This window comes from Phocoena sinus, chromosome 18 (genome assembly GCF_008692025.1).
Source record: "Phocoena sinus isolate mPhoSin1 chromosome 18, mPhoSin1.pri, whole genome shotgun sequence".
In the NCBI taxonomy this organism is placed as follows: Eukaryota; Metazoa; Chordata; class Mammalia; order Artiodactyla; family Phocoenidae; genus Phocoena; species Phocoena sinus.
Window position 1 is genome coordinate 77975878 of NC_045780.1, and position 24811 is coordinate 78000688.

Consider the following 24811-nt stretch of genomic DNA (forward strand, 5'->3'; position numbering starts at 1 on the left):
TGTCACTTTATCTGTGATGTGTTTTTTTCGTGTGTGTGTTACCTTTACACTTTCTTTTGATTTTTTTTTTTATATCTTAAAATTCTGGTTTGAATTTTTGACACTGGAAAATACCACATTTGCCTTTAAAATCTAGGGTTTGGGAACACTGCAAGATAAATAAAAATAGAAAACAAAGTTTGGGGGCAGGAAGTGGAGGGAAAGGCTGCCAGGTGTGGCTTCCACTTCGCCTGCCGTCCGTGGATTGACAGCTCCTGTCCCGGGAGCTCCCGGTAAGCCGAGCGAGGGGCTCGATGGCTGAGCACCGCTCTCTGGGTTCTGTGGGTCCTTCTAGGAGTGTCGCGTGGCAAACTAAGTGGCCTCTGTGATGCAGCCTTGCCCTTCTCCCACACGCCACCCGGTTTAAGGAGGCCAGAAACCTGTGTTCAGGGGAGAAGCCAGGCGGGCGAGGCGGGGCAGAGGGTTCCCGGCGCGCCTCCTTCCCCAGCGCTTCCACCCTCGACCTGAGGACGGAGCTGGTGGCACGTGGCTTAAGCCAGTCACCGTGGCTTAAGGGAACGTTCCGGTAACTCGGGAGCCAGGGTTTGTCACGTTTCGGTCGGATCTCAGGGAGACGAGCGGTGGACGTGTGTCTTGGCAGACAACCCAGTCTGTCTGTCTGTCCCTGTGTGTGCGTGGTCCTCGGGGTCCTCTGGTCAGGCCCCGGCCCTCCAGACAGCTGGCCTGCAGTGTGGCGAGGGCAGACCGCAGGTCCCTGCAGCTGCGAGCTGGCGCCTCCCGCTGAGGGCCCGCAGCCCTGTGACGGGGGCCTAGAAACCTCCTCTGAGTTCTAACGTTTCCATAGAACTGGCCAAGTTCCTAGGGGGAGTGTTAGACGTGATGTCCTTCCCAGCTTTACGGTTCCAGTTCCTCAGGAAGGGGAGGGAGGGAGGTTTAAATGCGGCCTGAAATGTCCTGACGTTCACATCGACGCCACGGGCTCCACGATGAACTCGCCAACCGGTGGGGTGGGGGAGCCGGTGGCGGCTCCCCCACCCGCCCCCGTGATGCTCGTTTTGGCCAGTCTATCCGTCACCGAATTTCTCCTTTATCTGGCAGTAGTTAGAAAGCAAGTGAACCCAGCCCGCAGTCTGCCGTCCCCACCCCGCAAGGTTCCTCTCCAGCAGAGGTTCCCGGGGCGCGGTGGATGGGACTGCCCCCCGCCCTGCTCCCCGGGGCCCAGGGAGCCACCGCGCTGGCTGGGGGAGGACGGGGGGCAGGGCGGCGGGCACGCGGGCCGCTGGCCTTCCATCCCGGGAGGAGCCGCGCCAGCCCGCCAGCCCCCCGGCCCCCTGGCCCCCCGGTCCCGGACGAGACCCTTCGCCTGGCCGCTGCTGCTCGCGAGGCGTGACTTTATTGCGGAAAATTGAAGTCCGTGTAGAAGTAACAGGTGACCATTACTCTCCGAGATTCAGGTGTGTGGCCACCACCCGCCGCTCCGCGGGTCACACGCCAGCAGTTTGCCGAGTGCTTCCTGTGAAGGGGCTGCACGTTACTTCACTGTAGCGTGGTCCTCTCTCATTTCTGGGTTGGAAGGTGCCAGGAGTTTCCAGTGTTTTCTGGAAATCCACCAGAGGGAGGGGGAGGCGCTGGACAGTCTGAAAACTGCCCCACAGGACAGGATGGGGGCAGTGCTGCTCTTTGAAGGTCTCCTTGCGTGCAGGTCACGCGAGGCTGCCTTTTCCTAACACATGGCTGGAGGCTGATCACCTGGGCTCCGCGGGGGCTGAAGTTGCGCCGTTTTAATTTCTCCCTTACGCGCGGTATTTAACGAACTCGATTTTACCCATAAACAGAAGTGGTTGGCGCTTAACTGGAAGGCGGCGTGAAGTGGCGCCGGCCCTGCACACGGCACCCCTGCAGGAGTGAGCGCTGAGGAATCCGGTCAGATTCTGTCCTGGCCGTGAGGGCCGAGCACGTGGTGGGGACCTGGGGCTCCAGCCCTGGGCGGCGTGGCCCGCAGTGCCCGACCCAGGCCCACCCACCTTTAAGCCGGTGCCCTTGGGTTTGTTTTGTCCCCTAAGAGCCACGTTAGGTGTGCGTTAGGGTCTGGAGGCTTCCTTCTCTGGTTAGTGTCCCAGCAAAATTGATGGCACAGGTGCTGCTTTCCCAAGGCTGCTGTGACAGGTACCGTGAACTGGGTGGGTCCTGACAGCAGAGGCTGATTCTCTCACGGTCCTGAGGCCCAAAGTCTGGAGCCTGCCTATCGGGGGGCCCGGGTCCCTCTGGAGGCACTGGGGGAGGCCCCTTCCAGCCCCCGTCCCAGAGGCGCCCGGCTCTGCCTCTGTTGGCACGTGGCCGTGTCTTCTCGGCGCCCTTCTCCCCGTGTGTCTGTTTTCTCTCCTTGGTGGGACACCAGTCATTTTGGCTTAGGGCCATGGCAATGACCTCATCTTAGCCCAGTGACATCCACAAAGACCCAGCTTCAAACAGCGTCACGTTCACAGGTACTCGGGTCAGGACTTGAACGCATCTCGTGGGGGCACGACTCAGCCCGTCACGGGCGCTGGCCGGTCCCCGCCTCCAGCCTGGGTGGGGTACCTGCCCTCCCAGAAGCTGGCCTGAGTGTGGCTGCAGGTCCTCAGCTAAACCCCACCCTGACGTTAACCAGGGAGGGGAGTCGCGCAGGGTCCCCAGAGGCTGCCGTGGGTCCCGGCAGAGCTTCTCCTGTTCTAGAAAAGCCAGGGCAGCTCCCACCGTTCCCAGGGGAACACGACTCGGTCCAGGACAACAAGTGTCTTGCTTTTTAGCTACAACTATATCACAGGGGAACAAGGCTCGGCTGATAAAGGGAGACCTTAGCCCAGGTCACACTGGAGCTCCCGCTGTGGCCCGCGAAGCCTCCATCCTCCGCAGGCCTGGCCGGTCAGGGAAGTGGACAGCAGGTCACGGGCAGCCCAGGCACCGGCCACCACCCCGAGATGCCCCCAGGGTCTCCGCGTACAGCATGCTTGGCTCTCGGGTTATAGCCGCCCGGTGGCGGAAGTAGCAGCGCGTCGTCCTGGGGTCCCCGGGCTGTGGGTTCCTTTCTCTTCTTTGGGTCCTACCAGCACCGCTGTGACCTCCAGAGCCCCAGGGCAGTCCCCACGCTGCTCCCTTGGCTCCCTTGTCTCCACCTGAGTCAATCCTTTGAAACCTCAGATCCCATCTGGCCCCGCCCCAGGGGTCCCGACGTGACCCCGCACTCCCCAACCCTGGGCTTTCTCAGCCTCCTGTGCTGACCCAGCCTTCACATGGCCACACGTGACCGTCTCCACCGCTTCCCGGAAGCTCGTTGATAAACGCACTTGAACCCTCTCCAAAGTGGTTTGAAGTCTGAAGTCTGCAGGAGGGGACCCGGCTGCCTACACTCCTGGTGGGGACGGCGACCTGGGGCGGCCGCTCTGAAGACAGTCTGGCCATTCCTTAGAAGGTCAGCCTTGAGTCTCCACCTGACCCAGCCAGGCCACGCCCAGGAGTGTGTCCAAGGGAGGTGGAAACACACGTGCACACAAAACTACGTGAAGGTCCACAGCAGCATTCCACTTAACAGCCCAAACGCGGAACAGCCCAGATGTCCATCACCAGAGAAGCGGATCAGCGAGACGTCTGTCCACGTGGTGGGCTTCCTTCAGCCGTGGAAGGAGCGGGGCTCTGGCACGCGCTGGCACGCGGGTGTATCTTGAACACGTCAAGCGGGCGAAGCCAGACCCAGAGCCCACGCATCGTGTGACTGCACTGACGGGACGCGTCCAGAGGCACGAGTCCCCGGCCTCGGGGCGGGCTAGTGGTCACCGGGAGCGGTGGGGAGCGGGGCTCCTGCGTACGGCACGGGGGCTTTGCCCAGGCTGCGAGGGCGCCGTGCCGGGAAATGCAGACCGTGGGCGCCGAGCGCCACTGCAGCGCACGCTCCAGACGGGTGAGTTGTGCGCAGCGGGTGGCAGCGCAGCCTCGGGAGCTACTGGACGCCCACCCTGACCTTCCAGGTCTCCGGACGTGGGCGCCGTTTACCGGGCATCAGCCACGCGACAGTCACGTGCCTGTGCGTGTGTATCATCACCTTGGTTTCAGAAGAGGAACCCGAGGCCTTGGGAGGCTTGCTCACGTGGTCACGGGGAGGAGCCAAAGCCGCTGCATCTGGCACGCGCGGGGGAGGGGCGCCCAGCGTGCTCTGCGCCATGCACCGGGGTCGGGTCACTCCCGCGGCTCCACCCCGCAGGCTCTGACCCGTCGCCCTCCCACGTGGCTTGCCCTCCCCTCCCTGGTTCTCCCTGATCCTCGTCCCATCCGGCCATGACCTCGAGTGACCTTGACCCTCCAGTCCTCGGCCACCTGCTCCCCGGGTCACGCACACATGGGCTCTGGCTCCCCCGAGAGCCTCCGGTCCGCCCTCGGCGTCCCCCCTTGCTCTCTCCTCCTCTCGTCACCATCGCCCGCTGGGCCTGAGCAGTTCAGTCTCCTCCCCTCCCCTCTCTGCCCCCGTCCCGCCCCCTCCCCGCGTTTTCATCCTCTCCTGGGGCACCGCTACATCTCCCTACCGCTGCCCGCCCGCCCCGTGCGCTCAGGCTGCGGGTGGCTGCGCTGCAGCCCCGCCGGGACCTCAGCCCCGCCCAGACGCCGCATCCGCCGGCCTGTCCACTCGGAGCCCAGTGTCCACCTGTCCAGCCTGGTCTCCCCTCTCACCACGTCCAGTCGGGCTACCAGTCACTGACTCTAATTAAAAGGACACATGGAAAGCACTCGAACGGAAGGCACTCGACCGGCCCCGACCCCAGTCCCCGCTTTAATTTTCTCCTACCTTATCGCGTATCCCCAAGCTTACTCGTGCCTGCTTCTCACCTGTTTCAGCACAGCCAGGGTGATGCTGTTAAGATATAATTCACCTTCCCTCTGCACAGAATCCTGTCCTAACGCCCGACTTCCCTCGGCGTTAAGGCCAAAGCCCCCCACGCCACCCACACACGTGCCCGTGCTTTGGCCTCCGTCGTCTCTCCTCTGCCTGCCTTCCCTCGAGCCACGCCGGGTCCTTCCGGTTCTCAGATTCACCAGGCAGGCCTGCCTCACCCCAGGGCCTGGGCACTTGCTGCTTCAGCCTCGCTGGACCCGGTTCTGAGGACGAGCCTGGCCGGCCGATGGGGTGGGCGTCGCTAAGGAAAGGGGCTGGGGCGCGGGGTCTGGAGGCCGCAGGCCTCCACCCCTGTCCGGGCCTTCTGTGTGATGCGGCGGGGCCTGTGTGACATCACAGCCGGCGGGGTGGGCCTTCCGCTGGCCAGGAGCAGTGGGAGGGAGGCGGCAGCCAGTCTCTTGTTTGATCCGAGAGCTGCTGTCCACGTGGAGCGTGACCGTGAGCTGTGTGGCTGGAGCTCAGCCGGGGACGTGCCCGCCGGGCCTCCTCCCTTCCTGGCGCAAACTGCCCCAGGCCCGGCCTCCAGGTCCCCTGTGCTGACCTGCTCTCTCCCCCAGGTTCCCTTGACCCCCTGGCTGTCCTTCAGCTGCTGCGATGAGATACGCTCCAGAATTCAAGAAGTCCCCCTCGCACCTCCCGAAGACATTTGCAGGTAACAGGCTGGGCCGCGCGGGGCTCCGGGGAGGCTGTGGTTTCTGAGCCACGCAGCCCGGCGCAGGGGCGGCGGGAAGCGGGGAGGGCCAGCCCGGAGCGGGGGGGTGGTGGGGAGGAGGGCTGTGTGCGTCCCCGTGGGAACATCTGTGTGGAGGGGACGGGGCGGGGCCTTGCAGCCCTTGAGGGATCGTCTGCGGGTCCAGTTCTTCCTGGCAGTCCCGCAGCTTCGCACCCACACTGCCCCACCGCTGCCCTCTCTCTCCGACAAGTCACCCGTCCAGGGACCCGTCGGAGGGCCGCGCCCCCGAGTGACCCAGGGATCGGGGGCCTCGGACACCAGGCCAGGCGGAGGGCAGCAGGGTGGAGCCGCTCCCTGGAGAGGGCAGCGTGGTCATGGGGCCGAGATGGGGTCACACAGAGGTTCCCAGGAAGGAGGGCCCAGCTGGGAGTGGGCGCCACCGCGCAGACGTGGCCCAGGGAGCCTCCCCAGGCACTCGCTTCACGGAAGAAACGCTCCGTGGACACCTGACGTAAAGAAAAATGCGTAAAAGCACGCGTGGTTTCCCAGCGATGTCCCGAGGGAATTTTCCCCAGTGGGAGGCTCTCTCCCGGGGACACGGGCACCCTGACACCCTCCGGTGCCCTGACTCTATGCCCTGGTCTGTCTGGGGAGCCCTGATGCAGCCACGCGGGACACGTGGCCCTCTCACATCTGAGACCCGCGTCATGTGCTGAGCTCAGTTCCAAACCCACGTGTCTATTGTCTGGGCACAAGGGTCCAGGCCTCCTGAACTGCAGAAGCCAAACCAGGGGAAGGAGGTGGGGCGGGGACCCACGGGGCCGTCGCAGCCGGGCCAGGCCATGCAGGGGCTCTGAGGGGCCGTCCGGGCGCCGGGGGTCCCTTGCATCTGGAAGCTCGGGTCTGGGAAGCGCTGTGGATTTGGGAACCCAAGGGGACTCCAACGAGGGTATAATGGGTGTGGGGTGCCCCGCGGCCGGCTACTGTGCTGCTTCTCGAGCCCCCCTTTTCCTTATGAGCCACTCTGCAGAAATAACCCAAATGGTCTGTGTGGTGCTTTACAGTTTGTAGGGTGCTTTCGCAGAAACGATTTCAATTTTCATGGCCCCTCTGTGAGGGAATCAACGTTGGCTTTAGACCGACAGGCAGAGCGGACAGAGGTGCATGGTAGATCAACAGCCGAGAGCACAGGCCGCACGGGCAGGTCCCCGGGTCAAGCCGTTCCTCCCCACGCTGGCTTGACCTTCACTCCCTCACCTCTAACACGGGCAGGTGTGAGGAGGGTCTCTGCAGAGGGGCTGCTGAAACGACCAAAGGAGACAGAACTTGGAGAAATCCCCGAGGGGGGCTCCTTGCAGCCCTGACACACTTGAAGCAAAACCCAGCACAGCTCACGTCCCCTCAAAGTCTTCAGGGACCGAGCCCTCGCCCGAGACCTCGGCGACCACGGTGACCATGGCCCGGGAGCCAGCACAGCCCCGCCCGCCCGGGGTCAGCGGGCCAGCTCCGGCTCCCAGGCTAGGGCTGCAGGGAGTCCCCGACTCTGTCCAGCCTTCCCCCTGCAGCACAGGCCCCACGACGGGGAGGCCAAGGACATGGGGTGGGGCACACCTGGAGTCGGGGTGTCCTGGGCCACGGAGGAAAGGGTATGGAGGGCGGTGGGTTTCCCTGGAATCCCCTAGTCTGAGAGACCAAACTCCCCCCGCCAACCCAAGGAAGACGGCGTTCCCTGGAGACTCAGGAAAGGGCGGGCCCTGCTCCACGCCCCACCCCGGGAGACCGTGTTTACTGCTGATGGGCACCTGCTCAGAGCTGAGACCCTGCGGTCCTTCGCCCTCCGCTGCAAGGCACGTGGCTTCCTGGCACTAACCTTTCTGTCCTTTCGTTTCGACTTTTAAATTCTGAAATAATCCTCACGTTGGTCATTTTAACTCAGTCTGCGCTTAAATGTGGATTAAGAACATGTTACTGCCGGAACTCCCGGACACCCATTGTATGAGGTCTGTGTTTCCCAATTGCTTTGTGGAGCGCTGAGCCCGGCTCGCCGGGACGCGTTATCTCCTTAATCCCTGGGGGACCCCGCATTATTCTGTGTGCGTCATCAACTTGACATTGTCGTGTTCAGAAATCTAATTCATTCCAGATCTGAGTTTCGAAGTGAGATGCGTGTGATGCATTAATGAGAACCGTAACAAACCCACCACGCAAACCCGCGAGCTCCCGTCCCTGCCCCGTGCTCCTTCGAGTCAGAGGGCGCTGTGTATCAGGGTAACGTCCGTGCGTGTCTGCTTTGCAGTGTGCGACATCCCTCTGTACGACATATGTGACTACAGCGTCACCAGAGATCGGTGCAAGGAACTCGGGTGCTGCTTTTATAAAGGCGTCTGCTATGAGAAGGCGGTTCCCAGTAAGTACCCGGCCAGGCCCGCCCCGGCGGACAAAGCCACGCGCGCCAGGAACGGGTCTCCGTTGCTGTTCGGGCCTCTTTCGTTGTTCCCTGGTCACATCGCCCCGCTCGGTGCAGCTGCAGGAGAGACGGCTCTGAGGGCCTGGGCCTGGGACTTCCGCCACCGGAGAGAGTCCACTCCCGGGTGCTGTTGAAGAGGCTTATTTGAGATCCCTCCATTCTGGGGGGGGGGGGGGGGGGGGGGGCGGGGGGCGAGGGGGTGTAGAAGCCTGCGTTGGAGGAGGCGGCTCTGCAAAAGCAGATGCCTCGGGGCGGGACCCCCGCGGCTGTGCGCGAGGGCAGGCCTGACCCAGGCGGGAGCTGGAGCCCTGAGGACCCAGGACAGACCTCCGACTGGGGTCAGGATGAAACTTAGACCTGACACTGAGCTCTGCGGCCGGTCCCTGAAGCCCAGGATGCGCCTGGGGAGGTGGAACTAGTAGGGGGGCCTGGGATGGGGAGGGGGCCTGAGCTGGGGGGGAGGCCGGACCCCCGCAGTCAGACAGCAAGGGAGGCACCTGACACTCAGAGTGCAGCGGGAGGGGCGAGCGGGCAGGAGGAGGTGAGCTGGGTCTCCTGGCCCAGAGGGATGACCTAACGATGCTTTTTCTGGATACTTCCCCACACTTCTGCCTCTGGAATTGTCCAAGTTAGTATTTCCAGACACTCAAATTCTACCTGACGGTGATGCTTGTCCTTGCCCTGTATGCGTCCCTTTTAGAAACGGGGGTGAGGGCTCTAGGACTTTGGGGAAGGGGTAAACACGTCCCTGGAACGGGACAGCCTGCAGGGGACCTCACCAGGGAGGAGGAACGTGGCCCCAGATACAGAAAGCTGGCCGTGGACCCTCAGCTCCGATGCTCTGGGAAATGTGTCCTGTACCCTCCTCCACCCTCAACCCCCGGGGGTTAAGGGCGCAGCCGTGTCCTATGACTTTCCGGGATTTCTTCTTCCCTTGTTTCTCCTCTGTGGTCCCAGCTGGGCTCAGCTGCCCACCCCCAAGGCCTGCCTTCTCCTTCCTGGACACGGGAAGTCAGAAACATGACCCTCGGGGCAGCCCCATCCCACAGACTCAAAACCTTCCGCCAGCTCCTTCAAGAAGTGATATTCTGAGCAAAGCAAGAAGCTAAAGCATCAGCAAGATCTGGGTTCAGCCAAAGGGAGAGCGTCGTCTTCCTTTATGTGAAGATGTGGTGTGTAGGGCCAAAGCAGAGGCAGTTTAGCTCAAAACGAGGCCGATAAGAGGCCACAACGAACACTCCTCACAGCTGGGAGGATTTTCTGGTGACAATTTCTCCTTCAGATCTTGAGTTAGAAGACTTGGGACCAGATCTCCTTACTCATCCCACCTGCCACCTCCAGGGACCCCAGCAGCCCTAGGATCCCACACCCCTTCCCCTGTACCTGAAGATAGAAGCAATTGGAAGTTACCTCCTTTGGTTGTTATTTTTACTGAGATGGAATTCTCATGCCGTAAAATTCACCCTTTTGAAGAGTATGAGTCAGTGACTTTTAGTATATTCACAAAGTTATACACTGGAAATTCCAGAACATTTTCATTATCCCCGAGAGAAACCCGCACCCATTAAACCGTCACCCTGTTCCCCTCCCCCTCCCGTCCCTGGTAACCACCGATCTGTGTCTCTGGATCTACCGTTCTGGACATTTTCATATAAATGGAGTCATACCATATGGGGTGGCCTTTTGTGTCTGGCTTCTTTCACTTACGTAATGTTTTCAAGGTTCATCTATGATGTACCATGTGTCAGTACTTCATTCCTTTTCATGGCTGAATAATATTCCATTGCCTGGATGGACCACGTTTTATCATTTGTCTGTTGATGGGCATTTGGGTTGTTTCCACTTTTTAGCTATTATGAGTGAAGCTACTGCTATGGACAAATGCGCACACAGAGTTTGCAAGAACATGTTCCCAATCCTGGACCATATATTAACTCTATCTTAAAATTTTGAGGAAGTGTCAAACTAGTTTCCAAGTGGCTGCACCATTTTACAGTCTAAACCAGCAGCAAATGAGGGTTCCAGTTTCTCCATATTCTCACCAACGCTTTTCATCCGTCGTTTTGATTATACCCATTGTAATGGGTGTGAAGTTATATTTCATTGTCATTTTGATCTGTATTTCCCTAATGAGTAACGACGAGCTTATCTTCCTGTGCTTATCGACTGTTTGTGTATCTTCTCTGGAGAAAAGTCTATTAAAATCCTTTGCTCAGTTTTTAACTGGGTTAATTATCTTTTTATCGTGGAGTTGTAAGGGCTATTCATATATTCTCGTAGACCCTTTTCAGATATATGATTTCAAATACATTCTCCCAAATCCGTTGACTGTCTCTTCACTTTCTTGATAGCGTCCTCTGAAGCACAGAAACTTTCAGTTTTGATGATGTCCAGTTTATCTGTTTGTTCTTTGGTTGCTTGTGCTTTGGGGGGTTTTATCTAGGAGACCATTGTCTAATTCAAGGTCACAAAGATTTGCATTTAGGATATCTTCTAAGGGTTGTGTAGTTTTATCTTCTACATTTCCGTCTTTGATCCACTTTGTGTTCATTTTTGTACGCGGTGTGAAGCAGGGGTACAACTTCATCCTTCTGCGTGCAGATGTCCAGTTTTCCCAGAACCATTTGTTGATAAGAGTGCTCCACTGAATTGTCTCCACAGCCTTGTTGAAATCAATTGCTCCTAAGTGTGAGGGTTTATTTCCAGACTCTCAATTCCATCCCATTGATCTATGTGTCTATCTTTAATCAGCACCGCAAGGCTTTGATCACTGTAGCCTTGTAATAAGTGTTGAAATATGAGTCCTTCAATTTTGTTGTTCATTTTCAAGATTGTTTAAGTTATTATGGGTCCTTTGAATTTCCATATGAATTCTAGGATCCCTTGTCAATTTCTGCAAAAAGCCATCTGGCATTTTGATAGGGATTGTGTTCAATCTGTAGATAATTTGGGGGAAGGGGTAAAGGGGTACTGCTATTTTAGTAATATTAAGTTTTCTCGTCTTCTGAATAGTGGATGTTTTCCACTTTACGTTGTTTTAAATTTCTTTCAATCATATATTGTAGTTTTCAGTATGCTAATCTGTTTTTCTTTTATTAAAGTTATTCCTACTTATTTTATTCTAATGTTATTGTAAATTGAATTGTCTTTTCAATTTTATTTTCAGATTGTATATAGAATCCTAGGTACATATGCAGTAGGATTGAAAGGTTGCTAGTGTATAGAAATAACATAACATTTTTATGGTGACCTTGTACCCTGCAACCTTCTTGAACTTGTTTATGAATTCTTGTCATTTTTTAGTTTATTTCTTAGAATTTTCTAAATATCAGATCAGATCATCTGCACATAGCGATAGTTCTGCTTCTCCCTTTCCAATCTAGATGGTTTTATTTCATTTTCCTGCTAGGACTTCAGTACAGTGGTGAATAGAGGCAGTGATACTGGACATCCTTGTCTTCATTCTGATATTTGGGGGAAGCTTTCAGTGTTTCACCATTAAGTACCATGGTAGCTTGGGTTTTCTTAGGTATCATTTATCAGGTCAAGGAAGTTCCCTTGTCTTCCTAGCTTTTTGAGTATTTTTATCATAAGAAAATGTTGGATTTTATCACATTCTTTGCATCTATGAGCACCTCAGGTGTGGTCTGCTTTTTTTTTTTTTTTTGGTGTTATGAAAAGCACTTTTAATTCTGTATAGAATTTAAAAGACAAAAGCATAAAAATAACTAACTATAAAACTATGTTAATGGATACGATTTATATAAAGATATAATTTGTGACATCAATATAAAGTAGGGGAGGGGAGATGCAAAAGAGGTATTTTTTTTTGAATTTTATTTTATTTTATTTTTTATACAGCAGGTTCTTATTAGTTATCTTTTTTTTTTTTTTTTGGCGGTATGCAGGCCTCCCACTGTTGTGGCCTCTCCCGTTGCGGAGCACAGGCTCCAGACGCGCAGGCTCAGCGGCCATGGCTCACGGGCCCAGCCGCTCCACGGCGTGTGGGATCTTCCCGGACCGGGGCACAAACCCGCGTCCTCTGCATTGGCAGGCAGACTCTCAACCACTGTGCCACCAGGGAAGCCCCTAGTTTTCTGTTTTATACATATTAGTGTATATATGTCAATCCCAATCTCCCAATCCATCCCACCACCACCACCACCACCCCCGCTCAGGGGTGGTCTTTATTACTTATGTAGATTTGAGTTACTATCTAGTATCCTTTTCTTTCATCCTGAAGGACTCCCTTTAGTATTTCTTGTAAGTCAGGTCTCAGTTTTTGTTTATCTGGGAATATCTTAATTTCTCCTTCATTTTTGAAGGATAAGTTTATAAAATTCTGAGTTGACAGTCTGTCAGCACTTTGAGTGTTTCATCCCATTGCCTCTGCCCTCTATGGTTTCTGGTGAGAAATCTGCTGATTATCTTAAGGCTTCTTTATACACAGCATGTCCTGTCCCTTATGCTGCTTTCAAGATTCTCTTTTGACAGTTTGTCGTGTGTCTAGGCGTGGATCTCTTTGATTTTATCCTAGTCAGAGTTCAGGAGCTGCTTGGCAATGTAGATTAATGTTTATCAAATTTAGGAAGCTTTTGCCATTTCTTCAAATATTCTTTCTGCCCTCTCCTCTCCCTCTGGGACTCCCATCCTACGTATTCGATACACTCCATGGTGTCCTACAGATCTCTGAGGTTCTATTAATTTGTCTTAATTCGATTTTCTTTCTGTTACTCAGACTGGCTAATCTCAATGGACTTATCTTCAGGTTTACTGATTCTTTCCTTTGCCTACTCAAATCTACCACTGAGGTCCTCTGGTGAGGTTTTCATTTCCATTATTATACTTTCAACTTCAGAATTTCTATTTGGTTCTTTTTTTAAAATTAAATAATTTCTATCTTTTTGTTGATATTCTCCATGTGGTGAGATATCATTCTCATACTCCAGTTCTTTAGACATGGCTTCCTTTAGTTCTTTGAACATATTTAAAATAAAGTCTTTGCCTAGTAAGTCTAACATCTGGGCTTCCTGGGGGACCATTTCTATTAATGGCCTTTTTTCATGTACATGGCCATATTTTCTTATTTCTTTGCATGTCTCGTATTTTTTGTTGACAGTAGACATTTTAAATAATATAATGTGGCAACTCTGAAAATCAGGTCCTCCTGCCTCCCCAGATCTCTTGCTGTTGCTATTGTCATTGTTTCGCGACTTTTCTGGATGAATTCTGTAACGTCTGTATTCTTCGTGGTGTGTGCTCATTGAAGACTCTGCTTGGTCAGCCTAGTGGTCAGACTAATGGCTGGACAGAAATCTCTCTGGACACCTGGAAACAGTGCTCTCTCAGTCTCTGCTGAGGGCCCTGTGTGTGTGTTGGGACCCACCTCCTACACGCAGCCAGATAGTTCCCAACTCTACCTTAACCTTCACTTTCTGCTTGCACAGAACCTCAAGGTCAGCCAGCAGTGCAAGCTCGGAGCCTTCTCAGGTCTCTCCTAGGTATGTGCACAGCCCTGGACGTGCCCACTGCCTTCTGGGTTCCAAGGGCTATGTCACAGCTTTCCAAACCTCCCTGTAGACAGATCATCCCCCAGGTTTTCCCTCTCAGCTTTTTGGTCAGCCTGTTGTTTGCCCCCGACTGCTCTCAACCACCTCAGCCATCGTGATTCTCCACAACTGCCTCCGATTATGTCCAGCAAATGGCTGAGGGAAAGGCTGTTCCCACTACATGAGCTCCAAGTCCAGTCACATAAAGACAACCTTGCGAGTGGGGTCTTCCAGTGAAGCGCCAGATGGAACGAAGTGTGACCATTTTCTGGGAATGGGACTTGGAAGGAGCTTCAGTCCTGTTCCTTACCCTCCGGTGGTACAGAGCTGCTGGTTGTCACCAGGACTGTGGGCTGTAGGTTTTCATGACTATCATGGAACTGGAGAGAGGGCAGGAGAGGTGGGAGCAGGCATGTTAAAATGTCCAAATATCACTGTTGTTACTGAGATTCACCTGTTCATCTTGAATAAAGAGACTGCTGCAAGATTGTGGTTAGTTTCCAAAGTTTTGAAAAAGTTTATTACCTCAATTTTGACCCTTGTTCTCATTGCTTTTCTGAAGGAGGGTATTTGGGGGCAGGGGCTCCTGCTCTGCCATTTTTTCTGATGTCACCCTGAACGTTAATTTTGGGCTTTAATGAACCTCTAGTCCAGCTGTACACAATGGGGTAGTGAGAGAGGTACCACAAGACATAGTGCTTTTTTTTTTTTTTAAAGGAGTTCATTCTCCTCCATCTGTCTCATTGTAAAACCCATGGCATCTTACTTGAGAGAGCTGGATGAGTCTCAGCTCTTACACTGTTGAATGACCCATCACATTGCTGCATCCCAGCTTCTCGTTCACTGGGGGATGTGACAGGCACTCCTGAAGCTGACTTCATGGCACTGGGTGGTGGTTTGGCCATCATTTGCTGCTTTTTGCACTTGTCATCCTTTTGTTGCTTTGTGGTTTTAGCAGTTGGACGCACACACATATCACTATTTGGAGAGCAGCCGATGATTACAATCTGGCTCACTTCATTTCCATCACGGAGTTTTGCTTCTTAGAGGACTCTGGTGTCCTAGGCACGTATGCAACTTAGTTTTTCTGAGGCGTTTACCACGTGGGGCTCCTAAAAGCAGGAAACTTTAACATCCAAAGGGTATGTGAGTTTGTTCCTTCAATCTTCTACATATAAAGAGGCAAAAGGCATTCAATTCCCAGGTCAAGTTACAGGACAGGGCATAGTCTTTGGCCATTAATTATCCCAATTTACTCACATCCTAGTGAAATGGAGCCCTAACAGCATAAGGCAGTGAAATGGATCATTCAGGGAAGAATGCAGCCAGCAAAGGAACAGAAATCCAAGCTGCTGCTGCTGCTTTTTCTTTATTTTTCATCTGTTCCATCCCCTGAGCACCTTCGCATCAGAGTTTTATTGTGGGAGTTGGCCATTTTGTAACTGTTAGTATTTCAGACATCATTTAAATTAGAGCCATCACCTCATGCCTGTCACTTATTTGAAAAATGAACCTTATTCTTTATAGCACCTTAATTATTAGTGTCCTTAAGGAACCCAGAAAAGAACACGAACTGACGAATTTTTGTCCTTGCAGAGGGCTCATTGTTCTGCAAGTGGGTGTGTCATTTTTGCATGGAGGCGAGTATTAATCCTTTTTCCACTCTTCCAATTATAATAAATGAGTTGTGTGAGCTAGGCTATTTCTTCAGACTTCTTTCGAGCTCAAGAGGTGGGGCCATCTGTGGGGAGAGTCTGGGCAGTGAGCCCTGCATTTGGGTCCCCACTGTGCCCTCAAATTACTTTTCATTTCTTTGATATCCTTCTCATTCAAGACGGCGAGCGAACCTTTGTACCGTGTAAGTTGTAGTATTCGGTGACAGGGTATTATGAGTTCCTTGTACACGTAATTCCACGTTATGAAAACCTTTCACCAACTTCTTACGTTGGCTGCTTTGAAGTGCACATTGTGTTGTGGAATAACCTGTATTATTAGGAACATGAACTTGGGGAATTAGCATTAGATCTTTGAGAAAGAATTGGGGATTCAAAGAGGATGACTCGCTTTCATTCCTCAGTCTTGATTGTAGGGTACAGTATTTAACCTGTCACTTCTTCTAAGTGTTTGACTTCAGTTTCTTCATGGGACTTGCTGAGACGATTTCAAAACTTTCGTTTAACTGTATTTGGGGGAGGACTTGCCAAGATATTCCTTCAGTTGCTGTTGTTTCTGAGTGATCAGTCATAGTCTGTGTTTTATGATAAATCACACATATTGCTTGTGACGAATAGCGAGCTGGCCAGAGACCGTGCAGAGAGAATCATTGAGGTTCAGTCTCTGCCTTCAGGGGCTTGACCTCAAGAACAAAAAGTACTCGCGCATGGAAAGATGTAGAAGACATGCCGACGGTAGAAAACTAAATCATTGACTAAATGTGTGTGTTTCACTAACAGGGATTCACTTACATACAGATTCTGAATTTCATGAACCGGGACACAAAACCACACTAAGGAATATACACCCCTTGGAATCCAAGAACTCGTGGGTTGCCTTCCTGTCCCTTAAAAGCTCCTAATTCACACTTCGTTTCAATTCCATTCATTCGACATCGTTTAAAGCGTTCTTTGTGTCAAGGCCTAGGACCCCCTATGTTAGTTGTCTATCGCCGTGTGACAGATGACCCAAAACTCAGTGGCCTCAGGCAACAACTTAGGGGCTTAGCTGGGTGGTTTGGGCTCCGGTGACTCATGGGAATTGTAGTCAAGATTCCAGGAGGCTGCGCCCGTCGTCCGAGGCCGGCCTGGGGCTGCACCGTCTGCCCCGTGGGCCTCACCTTGTCACAAGTCTGCCTGCACGTCCTTATACATGAGACGGTCTTCCCCGGAGCCAGCGAGCGGCGAAAGAGCAGGGTAGGAGCCACGGTGGCTCTGACCTCGCCTTGGGGGTTCAGAGGGCAGCCCCATACACCGCAGAAGCGTCTATACCACGGTGTAAATTCCAGGAGGTGAGAATCGCTGGAGGCGTCTCGAGGCCCTGGGGATTCGGGGGTGAGCCTAGGCGCACGCACTTCCACGGGAAAGGCATTGTGGAAAGAAAGAAGCCAACCGATTGCAAGGATCCTCCAACAGGAAGTTTCCTAATCCGGTCACCGTCGAGGGGAGGCAGACTGTATCCAGCACCAGCCCCGCCCCCCTCCCTGTGAACTCCCGAGCGTGAGCGCCTGCTGTATACTAGCCTCTGCTCGCTGAGTTCCGGCAGCTCCAGGAAACCGAGCACCTGCGTTCCCATCGCTGAGCTATTTGGCTTCAACCCCTTTCAGTTTTCTGACCTCAGCCCCACATCCAGGACCCCCGTGCCCCGCACGACTGCCAGAGCCCCTGCAGATTAGCCAGTGCGGGTCCCACTGGAGTCATCCTCGCATCCTGGGAGGCAACTTTCTCTACAACCATCGCTTGCCTTCTGTTCTAGTTTGGGGTGTGTCCCCCGAGGAGAGATGCCGAAGCCTTAGCCTCCAGTACCTGTTGTGTGACCTTGTTTGGATGTGATGAGTTAAGATGGGGTCATGCTGGAGGAGGTGGGCCCTTGTTCCAACATGACTGGTGTCTTAATCAGAGGAGACACAGACTCGGGAGACACAGCCTCGGGGACAATGTTCTGTGAAGGCAGACACACAGGGACGGCGGCCGTGTGATGGCGGAGCCAGAGGTGGGGTGATGCGCCCATGTGCCTGGGGTTGCCGGGAGCCACAGGAGCTGGAAGAAGCAGGAAGGATCCCCACCTCCACCCCCCAGAACCTTCAGCGGGAGCACGGCTCTGCCATCACCTTGGCCTTGGGCACCTGGCCTCCAGGCTGTGGGCCGATACGTCTCTGTGGTTTCGAGCTGCCCAGTGGTGGCTCCCCTCCGTCATCACAGCCCCAGGAAAGCACCGCCCAAGCGGGGACAACGTCTGATAATGTTATTACTGGTTAAGGTGAAACGGCTGAGTGGGAAGAAGTAAGGGAATTGAAGCAGATCACGTCACTCGAGGTCGGCGTTTGCAAGCCAGCCAGTCCCCTTCCCCTGAAGGGGCGGAAGGGCGGTGGGAGAGAGGCCAGCAGTGCTGGTGGCCCGGCAAGTGCCACCGCGCGCGAGCCGCTCCCGGCGCCGTACTGGCCGGCGTGCTCGCGTTCCCGCTTTCAAGGCCTGACGTGAGCCAGGTGAAGACAGCGTGCAGGATAGACCCAGGGCGGAAGGGCGTCCGGTTACCGAGCGGAGAGCGCTCACGCAGAGCCGCCGGGCCTGCGGATGCGCGCTTCAGTCGCCCGAGCGCCGGGCCCGCCGGTGGGGGCCCCGCGTCAGTCCTCGTGGGAGGCTGGTCTCCGGGCCCGCCTGTGAGCCTGGGCGCCGCGAGGCCCCTGCGCTGGAGCAGCCCTGGAGAAGGCTTGCGGGGCTTGCCCAGCTCCGCCTTCCCCCTCCTTCCCCGGCGTGCAGAGGGGCCAGGGATTCACACCGGAGGATGCTCGCGCACAGGGAAGCGCCAGGGTAGCGGTTGCCCCTGGGGCACCTTGAAAGGCTCAGGTTCTTCTGTCGGGGATGGGCTTTGAGAAGACGTGAGCAATTTGGGGCAGTGCACATCCCTCGTTAATAAAGGAGAGCTCAGCCCATGAAGTTTGAAATCGGACCTGTGGGATTGGTCACCCAAAAACATCTCCTAATGTTTTGGGACAATTGACCTGAGTATTGAGGGACCATTTCCAGGAAGCCGGGGGCAGGGTGCGGGCCCCGGTCACAGGAGGCAAGGAGGCCGGGTGCTGTTCTTTCTGGAGGACAGACAGACGGGGGAGCCTCTCCCCACAGCTGTCCTCAGGGGTCCTCTGGGAGCCACGGGCAGCCCTGAGGGCCTGCAGGTGGAGCCTTCTTCCCTCTAAGAGTGGCTTGGATCCTGGACGTGTTTCCAGGGGGAGAAGGTGGAGAGGCAGGTGCTCAGGGTGGAACTGGGCCTCAGGGGCAGGTGGAGGGCGTGGCCAACTCCGGGGAGCCTCCCTTTGGTGACGGACCTGGGTCCAAATGATGAACTGAAATTGTTTTCCAGCTTATGTGCAAGTGTTTTCCGCCTTGATCGTGATCGCTGCCGGGGACTTCATCGTCACCATTATTTACAGGTCAGTGCTTTCGTTCTCTGAACCTCACCTGCAGACCCGAGAGGGGGACGAACAGGACGGTGTGGTTAGGCGGCTCCCCAGCCTTGCCATGGGGCACGAGGAGGGCCCTCTGTGGACGCGAGCCTGCGGGGGGACCAGCCTATGTCTTGATAGCGATGCCAGTGGCATCGAAGGACACCTGACTTCTCCAGGTGCTGACTCACCTCACCAGGCCCTGGCTGTCACCTGTGGTCCGCGGGCAGGCCTGGAATTCAGCCTTCGTGCGGGGCCCTGGCACCTGTGACATGAACAAAAGCCACTGAGATTAGTTGAGTCACTATGTCCAACAAGGAGGGAAACCGCTTTCGTCCTCCGAGTGGTGCCGGGTGGCGTCTTGACGGACTGGCCTGGCTGTGACCTGCATGGGATGCTCCCCGTTCTGTCCTTGGAAGCCTGGGTGCCACGTGCCGAGTCTGTTCAGAGCACGTGTAAGAATCAAAAATGAGGACTATTGAGACAAAGCATTTTTCTTGGCAAGTACACGTTCATGATCATGAACCTATGTTTTTAGGGGCACGTCCTGGCCGAGGGCTGGGCGGCCCATAGCGTTCTCCACCCTTAATTTCTCTGATTGTGATAAAAACTCTCTTCCCATCAGAGTTGTCCAAGAGAGTAGGAGAGAAAAGGAAGTCCCTACAGAGGTACCTTTGTCCTCCATGTCCAGCGCTCAAGTGGAAGTGGTGCCCTCGGGCGAGCGGCCGGCGGGGTCGAAGGCCCCGAGCACAGAGCCGTCACACAAGAGCGCGGAGAGCGGTAGGGAGGGCGGTAAGGCGGCGGGAATGACCAGCTTTACTTCCTCTGTGGTCTTCTCTGGTGAAGACGCTCGGCAGCCATGTCAGCCCTTCTGCGGGTTATACTTGTTGTTTAGTTTGGACAAAAGTCTGTCTTCTCCAGCTGGGAGGGGCGGGTTTGCAAGGCGGATTCTGTCTTCAGCACAGGCTTCTCGTCTCCACAAGGCCATTCCCTCCTGGAAACATCGCCTTCCCTCTCCTGCCCTCCGTGTCCCCTCAGACACATCCTGCCGGGGTGTGGGCAGCGGGACTGCTGGCTGAGCTGCAGCCCAGGTGCTGGCTGGCGGCGTGAGAGCGTCTCCTCCTTCTGCGGCGCCTGCAGCTGTGAATTGTCCCCCCCCCCCCCCCCACTGCTCTGGTTTCCAGGAAGCCCAGTTGCTTGTCTGGTCACTCACCCTCTTAGGCGGGCTTTGGCCGGAGCCCCTGGCAGGTTAGGGAAGACTGTCCTCAGTGATCGGCTCTGTCCCGGGCCACGTTTGTGCGGGAACTCCGTCTAGGGCGCTTGGTATCACGGGTCACAAGGCGTGGCTTTCCTGGAGCAGTGAGCGGCCTGCCCAGACGTCTTCAGGGACCTGGACGTGGTCCTGGCGGACGTGCAGGCCCTGCGCGCACCTTCTCAGGGTGCTCCCTGCGGGGAGAGGTGCAGATGTTCCTCCCCCGGGAGTGAGTGGAGAGACTCAAGGCAGCAGAGACGCCCCGCCACCAAACTTGCTTTGGAGTGAATCGTGGCCAAGTGTGTGCCGTGTAGCTGTGTTCACAGGCCCTGAAGAAATTCCCTTGGGGTGGCCGAGTATTCCATTCAAAGGCCGCTTCTTTTTGTTTCGTTTTTAATCCCGCAGCACTGGCCGTACCGGAAGACGAAGAAACTGAGGACTGAGGTATGTGCTGGGGACCAAGTGAAGATGGGAGGGAATCTCTGAAAGAAATGGGGCGTCGGGGGAACGGCTGTTGAAATATGTTATGCAATGGCCACCCGATGAGAAAAAATAAAGTATCTTGAAAGCTTCGCGTTCCGTGTCGTGTACCCAAGGCCAGAGTTTTCCCTTCAGAGGGAGGAAGCCGTCGGAGCTGAGACCATGACCCGGGAGCTTTCATTTCTGACACTCGGCTTGGTACTGACCCCAGGACCGGCAGCTCGCAGCGCTGACTCAGCACCGAGGCCCCCTTTGCAGGGCACAGGCTACAGGTTCACAGGGTGGGTTGTCACTCAGACCCACAGGGAGGGCAGGCCTTGCCCAGCAGGAACAGCACGACCCTCCCCAGGGTCCCCCTCCCGTGACAGGACGCACGTGGGTTCAGCGTGACTGACACATGTTCAGTGTGGGTGATGCCAGCCCAGGGGGACCCCGTGGTCTTGGAGAATCCCTGCTTTTATGTTGGAAACTTGCATTCTCCAGAGCTGCACAAAGGGATTATTTGGATAAGAAATCAGCACAAAAAAGCCCCTAGAAGCCCTTGTTTATTTTCTAGCTGGTAAATTCTAGCGCATGTGGATGTGAATGCTGGTGGGTCAGGGTCTTACTGCCCCTTCCGCCTCACAAGCGTCCTGCTGACCTTGGTTGTCACCCTCAGGTTGGTCTGGGTCAGGTGTCGGCACACCGGTCATAAAGGACCAGATAGCAGCTATTTTAGGCTCTGTGGGCCCTGCGTCCCGTCAACTCTGCTGGCACAGCATCCAGGCGGCCCCAGATGACGGAAATGCCTGGGTGGATGTGGCGGGTTCCACATAAAATCGTTTTTATGACAACAGGTAACAGGGTGGACGTCCCCGCCAGCCGTGGTTTGTCATCCCCGAGTCCTGAGATGCTAGAAGTGTGTTTGTGTGACCTGGGTACCTGTGCACTTCTTGGGCTATCTCCGAATAGAGGGGAAGATGCCCAAGGCCTTGGCCAGTGAATGGGGGCGAGCTCTGTCTATAGATTCGTGATGTCCAGAGGGAGTCTGGTCCCTAACTGGCCTGGGCTGGACCACCGCTTGCAGAGATGAGGCTGATTAGATGCCCCAGAAGCAGCACTTAAGCCCCGAGGTTCGGTGCGGGGCACCTACTGCAGAGCTTCTGCCTTTAATGGGAACTGGAGTGTGTGTTTCCAAGGGACGTAGAAACGGCCTCTGGGCATCTCTTCCTCCAGGATAGGTTGGGCCTGTGCTCCCCAGGCCCCAGGCCCCCTAGGCGACTCCGTGGCCTCTGGGCACCAAGCTGCAGGTGGTACTTCCCTCGTCGTTGCTGCCCCTCCCTAAAGCTGCCCCAGCTCAGCTATGTGCCGGGAGGAGGGGCCAGGTCCCTGACCACCTGGCTGCTGAAGCCCCTCTGACCTGGTGGGTCTGGGTGTAGGGAAGGGCTTCCCCATTTTCCGAGCTCAGGGCTTCCCCACTGAGCCACCCTCAAGAGTTTGGGTGCAGGGTCTGCTGAGGGTGGTGGGACGGGGTGTGAAGGCATGGCGGTGCCCTGGTGTGGAGCCAGGAAGAGGGTGGACCCGGCGGGATGGTCCTGAGCTCCCAGGGCTAGCGAGGCAGTCCGTGTGCGGCCCTCAGGTGAGCCCGGCCGCGGCAGGATGTGCGGGCTGACCTCCCCTGGCGGCTCCTGTGGGCCCCTGAGCAGCAGCTGCAGCCCCGTGACCCCCTCGTGGCCAGGTGACACTGACAACACTTAACCACCTGGGTGGCATGTGACGTGGCCCCAGACAAGATCCCGGGCCCCGTCAGCCCCTTATTTTCCAGATTACGGAGGGATTGCTGGGTAGGGGAGCCTCAGGAGGACAGGGCGATGGCTCCTCCTAGGAAGTTCGGAGTTTCAGCCCTGCCGGTCCGGCTGCTGCCGGTCTTGGGCCTGGGGGTCCGTGGGGAGGTCTGTGGGGCTGCGAGGGACACTGCCCACCGCCCCCGGGAACCGCTCTGGGCTCGGAGCAGAGGTGGGAGCTGGGGGAGATCTGAGTGCCTCTCACCTTGTGGTGGAAGCATAATCTGCCTTCCTTTGTGATGGATGCTGCGACTCATTTATAAACCAGTGCCTGCTTTGTTGGTGTACACTAGCCTAGGAATTTTGAGATTCAGAGAAGCTAGAAAATAGTCCAGAAAACCAGGAATGACTTAAACTGATGTCTAAGGGTCAACCGAGATCACCATATGGTTTTTCTTTTTTAGTTTGCTAATAGGGTGAATTACACTGATTTTCAAATGTTAACCCAAACTTTTGTTCCTGGGGTGAATCCCATTCGGTCATAACCTATTATCCTATTTGTATACTGTTAGAGCCTATTTGCAAAATGCAGAAAACAATCTTACTGGTACCAGGAGGTAAGGAGTGGGGAAGGATAAATTGGGAGATTGGGACTGACATATACATACTACCATACAGAAAATAGATAACTAAGAAGGACCTACTGTAGAGCCCAGGGAATGCTACTCCATACTCTGTAATGGCCTGTATGGGAAAAGAATCTAAAAAAGAGTGGAAATATGTATAAGTGATTCACTTTGCTGTACAGCAGAAACTAACACAGCATCGTAAATCAACTATACCCCAATAAAAATTTTTTAAAAAAGAATAATTATTTTAAGAATTTGTTAGCTTTTCCTTCTCCTCGGGTTTTCTAAATTAATGTTTGAAGTAAAAACTGTAACACCCTTGTAATGTGGTTTTCAGTGCATGTGGAGGAAGTATCTAAGAGCTCTATATTACAAGTGGGTGAGGGTAAAGTGACAGAAGGGGAAGGAAGGTTTCCACCCTTCACTCAAACTGGTACAGACACCTGCAAAATAGCTTGCCAGTTTCTTAAAAATGTAAACATATATTTGCCATATGCAACTAGCAAATGTGCTCCTGGGCATTTATGGCCGAGAAATGAAAACATTTCTACAAAAACCTGTAATGATGTTCATGGAGACTTCATGTGTAATAGCCCCAGATTAGAAACAGTCCTCCAGCAAGTGAACGGCTAAACTGTGGTCTATTCATACCAGGGGATAAAAGGAAAAACTAATGATAACCAGCACTAATTTGGACGGATCTCAAAGGCGTTATGTCGAGTAAGAAACCCATCTCAAAAGGTCACAAACCGTGTGATTCCATCCGGATGACGACATTCTAGAAATGCCAGACTTGTATGACGGGGAGAAGCTAGTGGTCGCCATGGTGAGGAAGGTTCTTGGTGGTGCTGAAGGTGGGGGGGTGTACACGTTAAAGGGCAGCATGAAGGGGTCTTTGTGGTGCCCAGAGGTCTGCGTCTTGGTTTCAGTGGTGGTCACGTGAGTGTATATGCGTCAACATGGCTTAGACACACAAACACACACACACACTGTTGCAGTGTCACGTTCCTGGTTTTGGTTCTGTGCTGACGGAACCATGGGGAAATTCTGACTGAAGGGTACACACAACCTCTCTGGGATGCTTTTGAAACTTCCTGTGAACTATGGTGATTTCAAACTAAAGAGCTAAAAAATGTAAAATGAAGTCTTTCTGACATTAAGAAAATAAAGGCCGATGAGACGGCTACCAGCCTCTAAAAAGTCCAGCAGCCCAAACGCGGCCTGCAGAGATTGCAGACACGGGCACGGCGTTCGGTTCAGAGCAACAGGGAAGTTCTAATTCCTGTGCCATCAGAGGCTCGGGTCAGAGGAGCATTTAAACACTGATAAAGCCCAGCCCGCGCGGTAATTCCACCCTGTCACAGACACGTGACGGCATCCCAGCTTTGGTGTTCCCTGGAGCCGCGTTCTCATTTTCACCCTACCCCCACTGTTCTTTATGGTTCTTATTCAACAATTCAGCCTTTAACAAACACCAAGCTCCCTTCCATAGTTCGTTTCCTTAATTATCCTGCATCTTTTCTTTTCAGTATGATCCAGTTTTGCAAAAAAGAAAAAGAAGGCTTTCCACATTTGTGATTATTGTACCCATTATATTTGAACTATCTTTTCATAGTGATGAGGCCAATAAAAAGATAAAATTTTTAAGGGCTCTTCTTTCAAAGACGGGAGACCTCCTGTGTAGAAATTCTCATGTCCTGTGGCCCTTTCTCTTCCACAAGCTCATTAAACCAGACTTTATATTTGCTCTCGAGGAGAGAAAAATCTTGCATATGATTTTTCCCCAAATTGTCTTTATTTCCTTCTAGTATTGCTTCTGTAACAAGGTATATCTGTGTCCTTACCTTAATTCTGCTTTTACTCGATTTCTGAATAAAATATCAAACTCAGCCTGGTGCCTTGAATGTCGCTGTGTCTTT

At 54.3% G+C, this 24811-nt stretch overlaps 1 protein-coding gene across 1 annotated transcript; it reads left to right on the forward strand.

The window, feature by feature from the left end:
• The first annotated feature begins 5500 nt into the window (after window positions 1-5500).
• TEX29 (testis expressed 29) lies at window positions 5501-20463 on the forward strand. Its single transcript, XM_032610740.1, has 5 exons — window positions 5501-5576; window positions 7894-8004; window positions 18687-18756; window positions 19394-19560; window positions 20426-20463. Exons 1-5 carry the CDS (start codon window positions 5519-5521, stop codon window positions 20461-20463), a joined length of 444 nt encoding a protein of 147 aa, XP_032466631.1. The 5' UTR covers window positions 5501-5518.
• The last annotated feature ends 4348 nt before the right edge of the window (window positions 20464-24811 follow it).

What these genes read in the sequence shown, in the direction of transcription:
- TEX29 (XM_032610740.1), top strand. Translation starts at nt 5,519, where the DNA reads ATGAGATACGCTCCAGAATTCAAGAAGTCCCCCTCGCACCTCCCGAAG. An exon ending in CCTCCCGAAGACATTTGCAG is followed by an intron (nt 5,577 to 7,893) that starts GTAACAGGCTGG and finishes TCTGCTTTGCAG; the next exon opens with TGTGCGACATCCCTCTGTAC. An exon ending in CTATGAGAAGGCGGTTCCCA is followed by an intron (nt 8,005 to 18,686) that starts GTAAGTACCCGG and finishes ATTGTTTTCCAG; the next exon opens with CTTATGTGCAAGTGTTTTCC.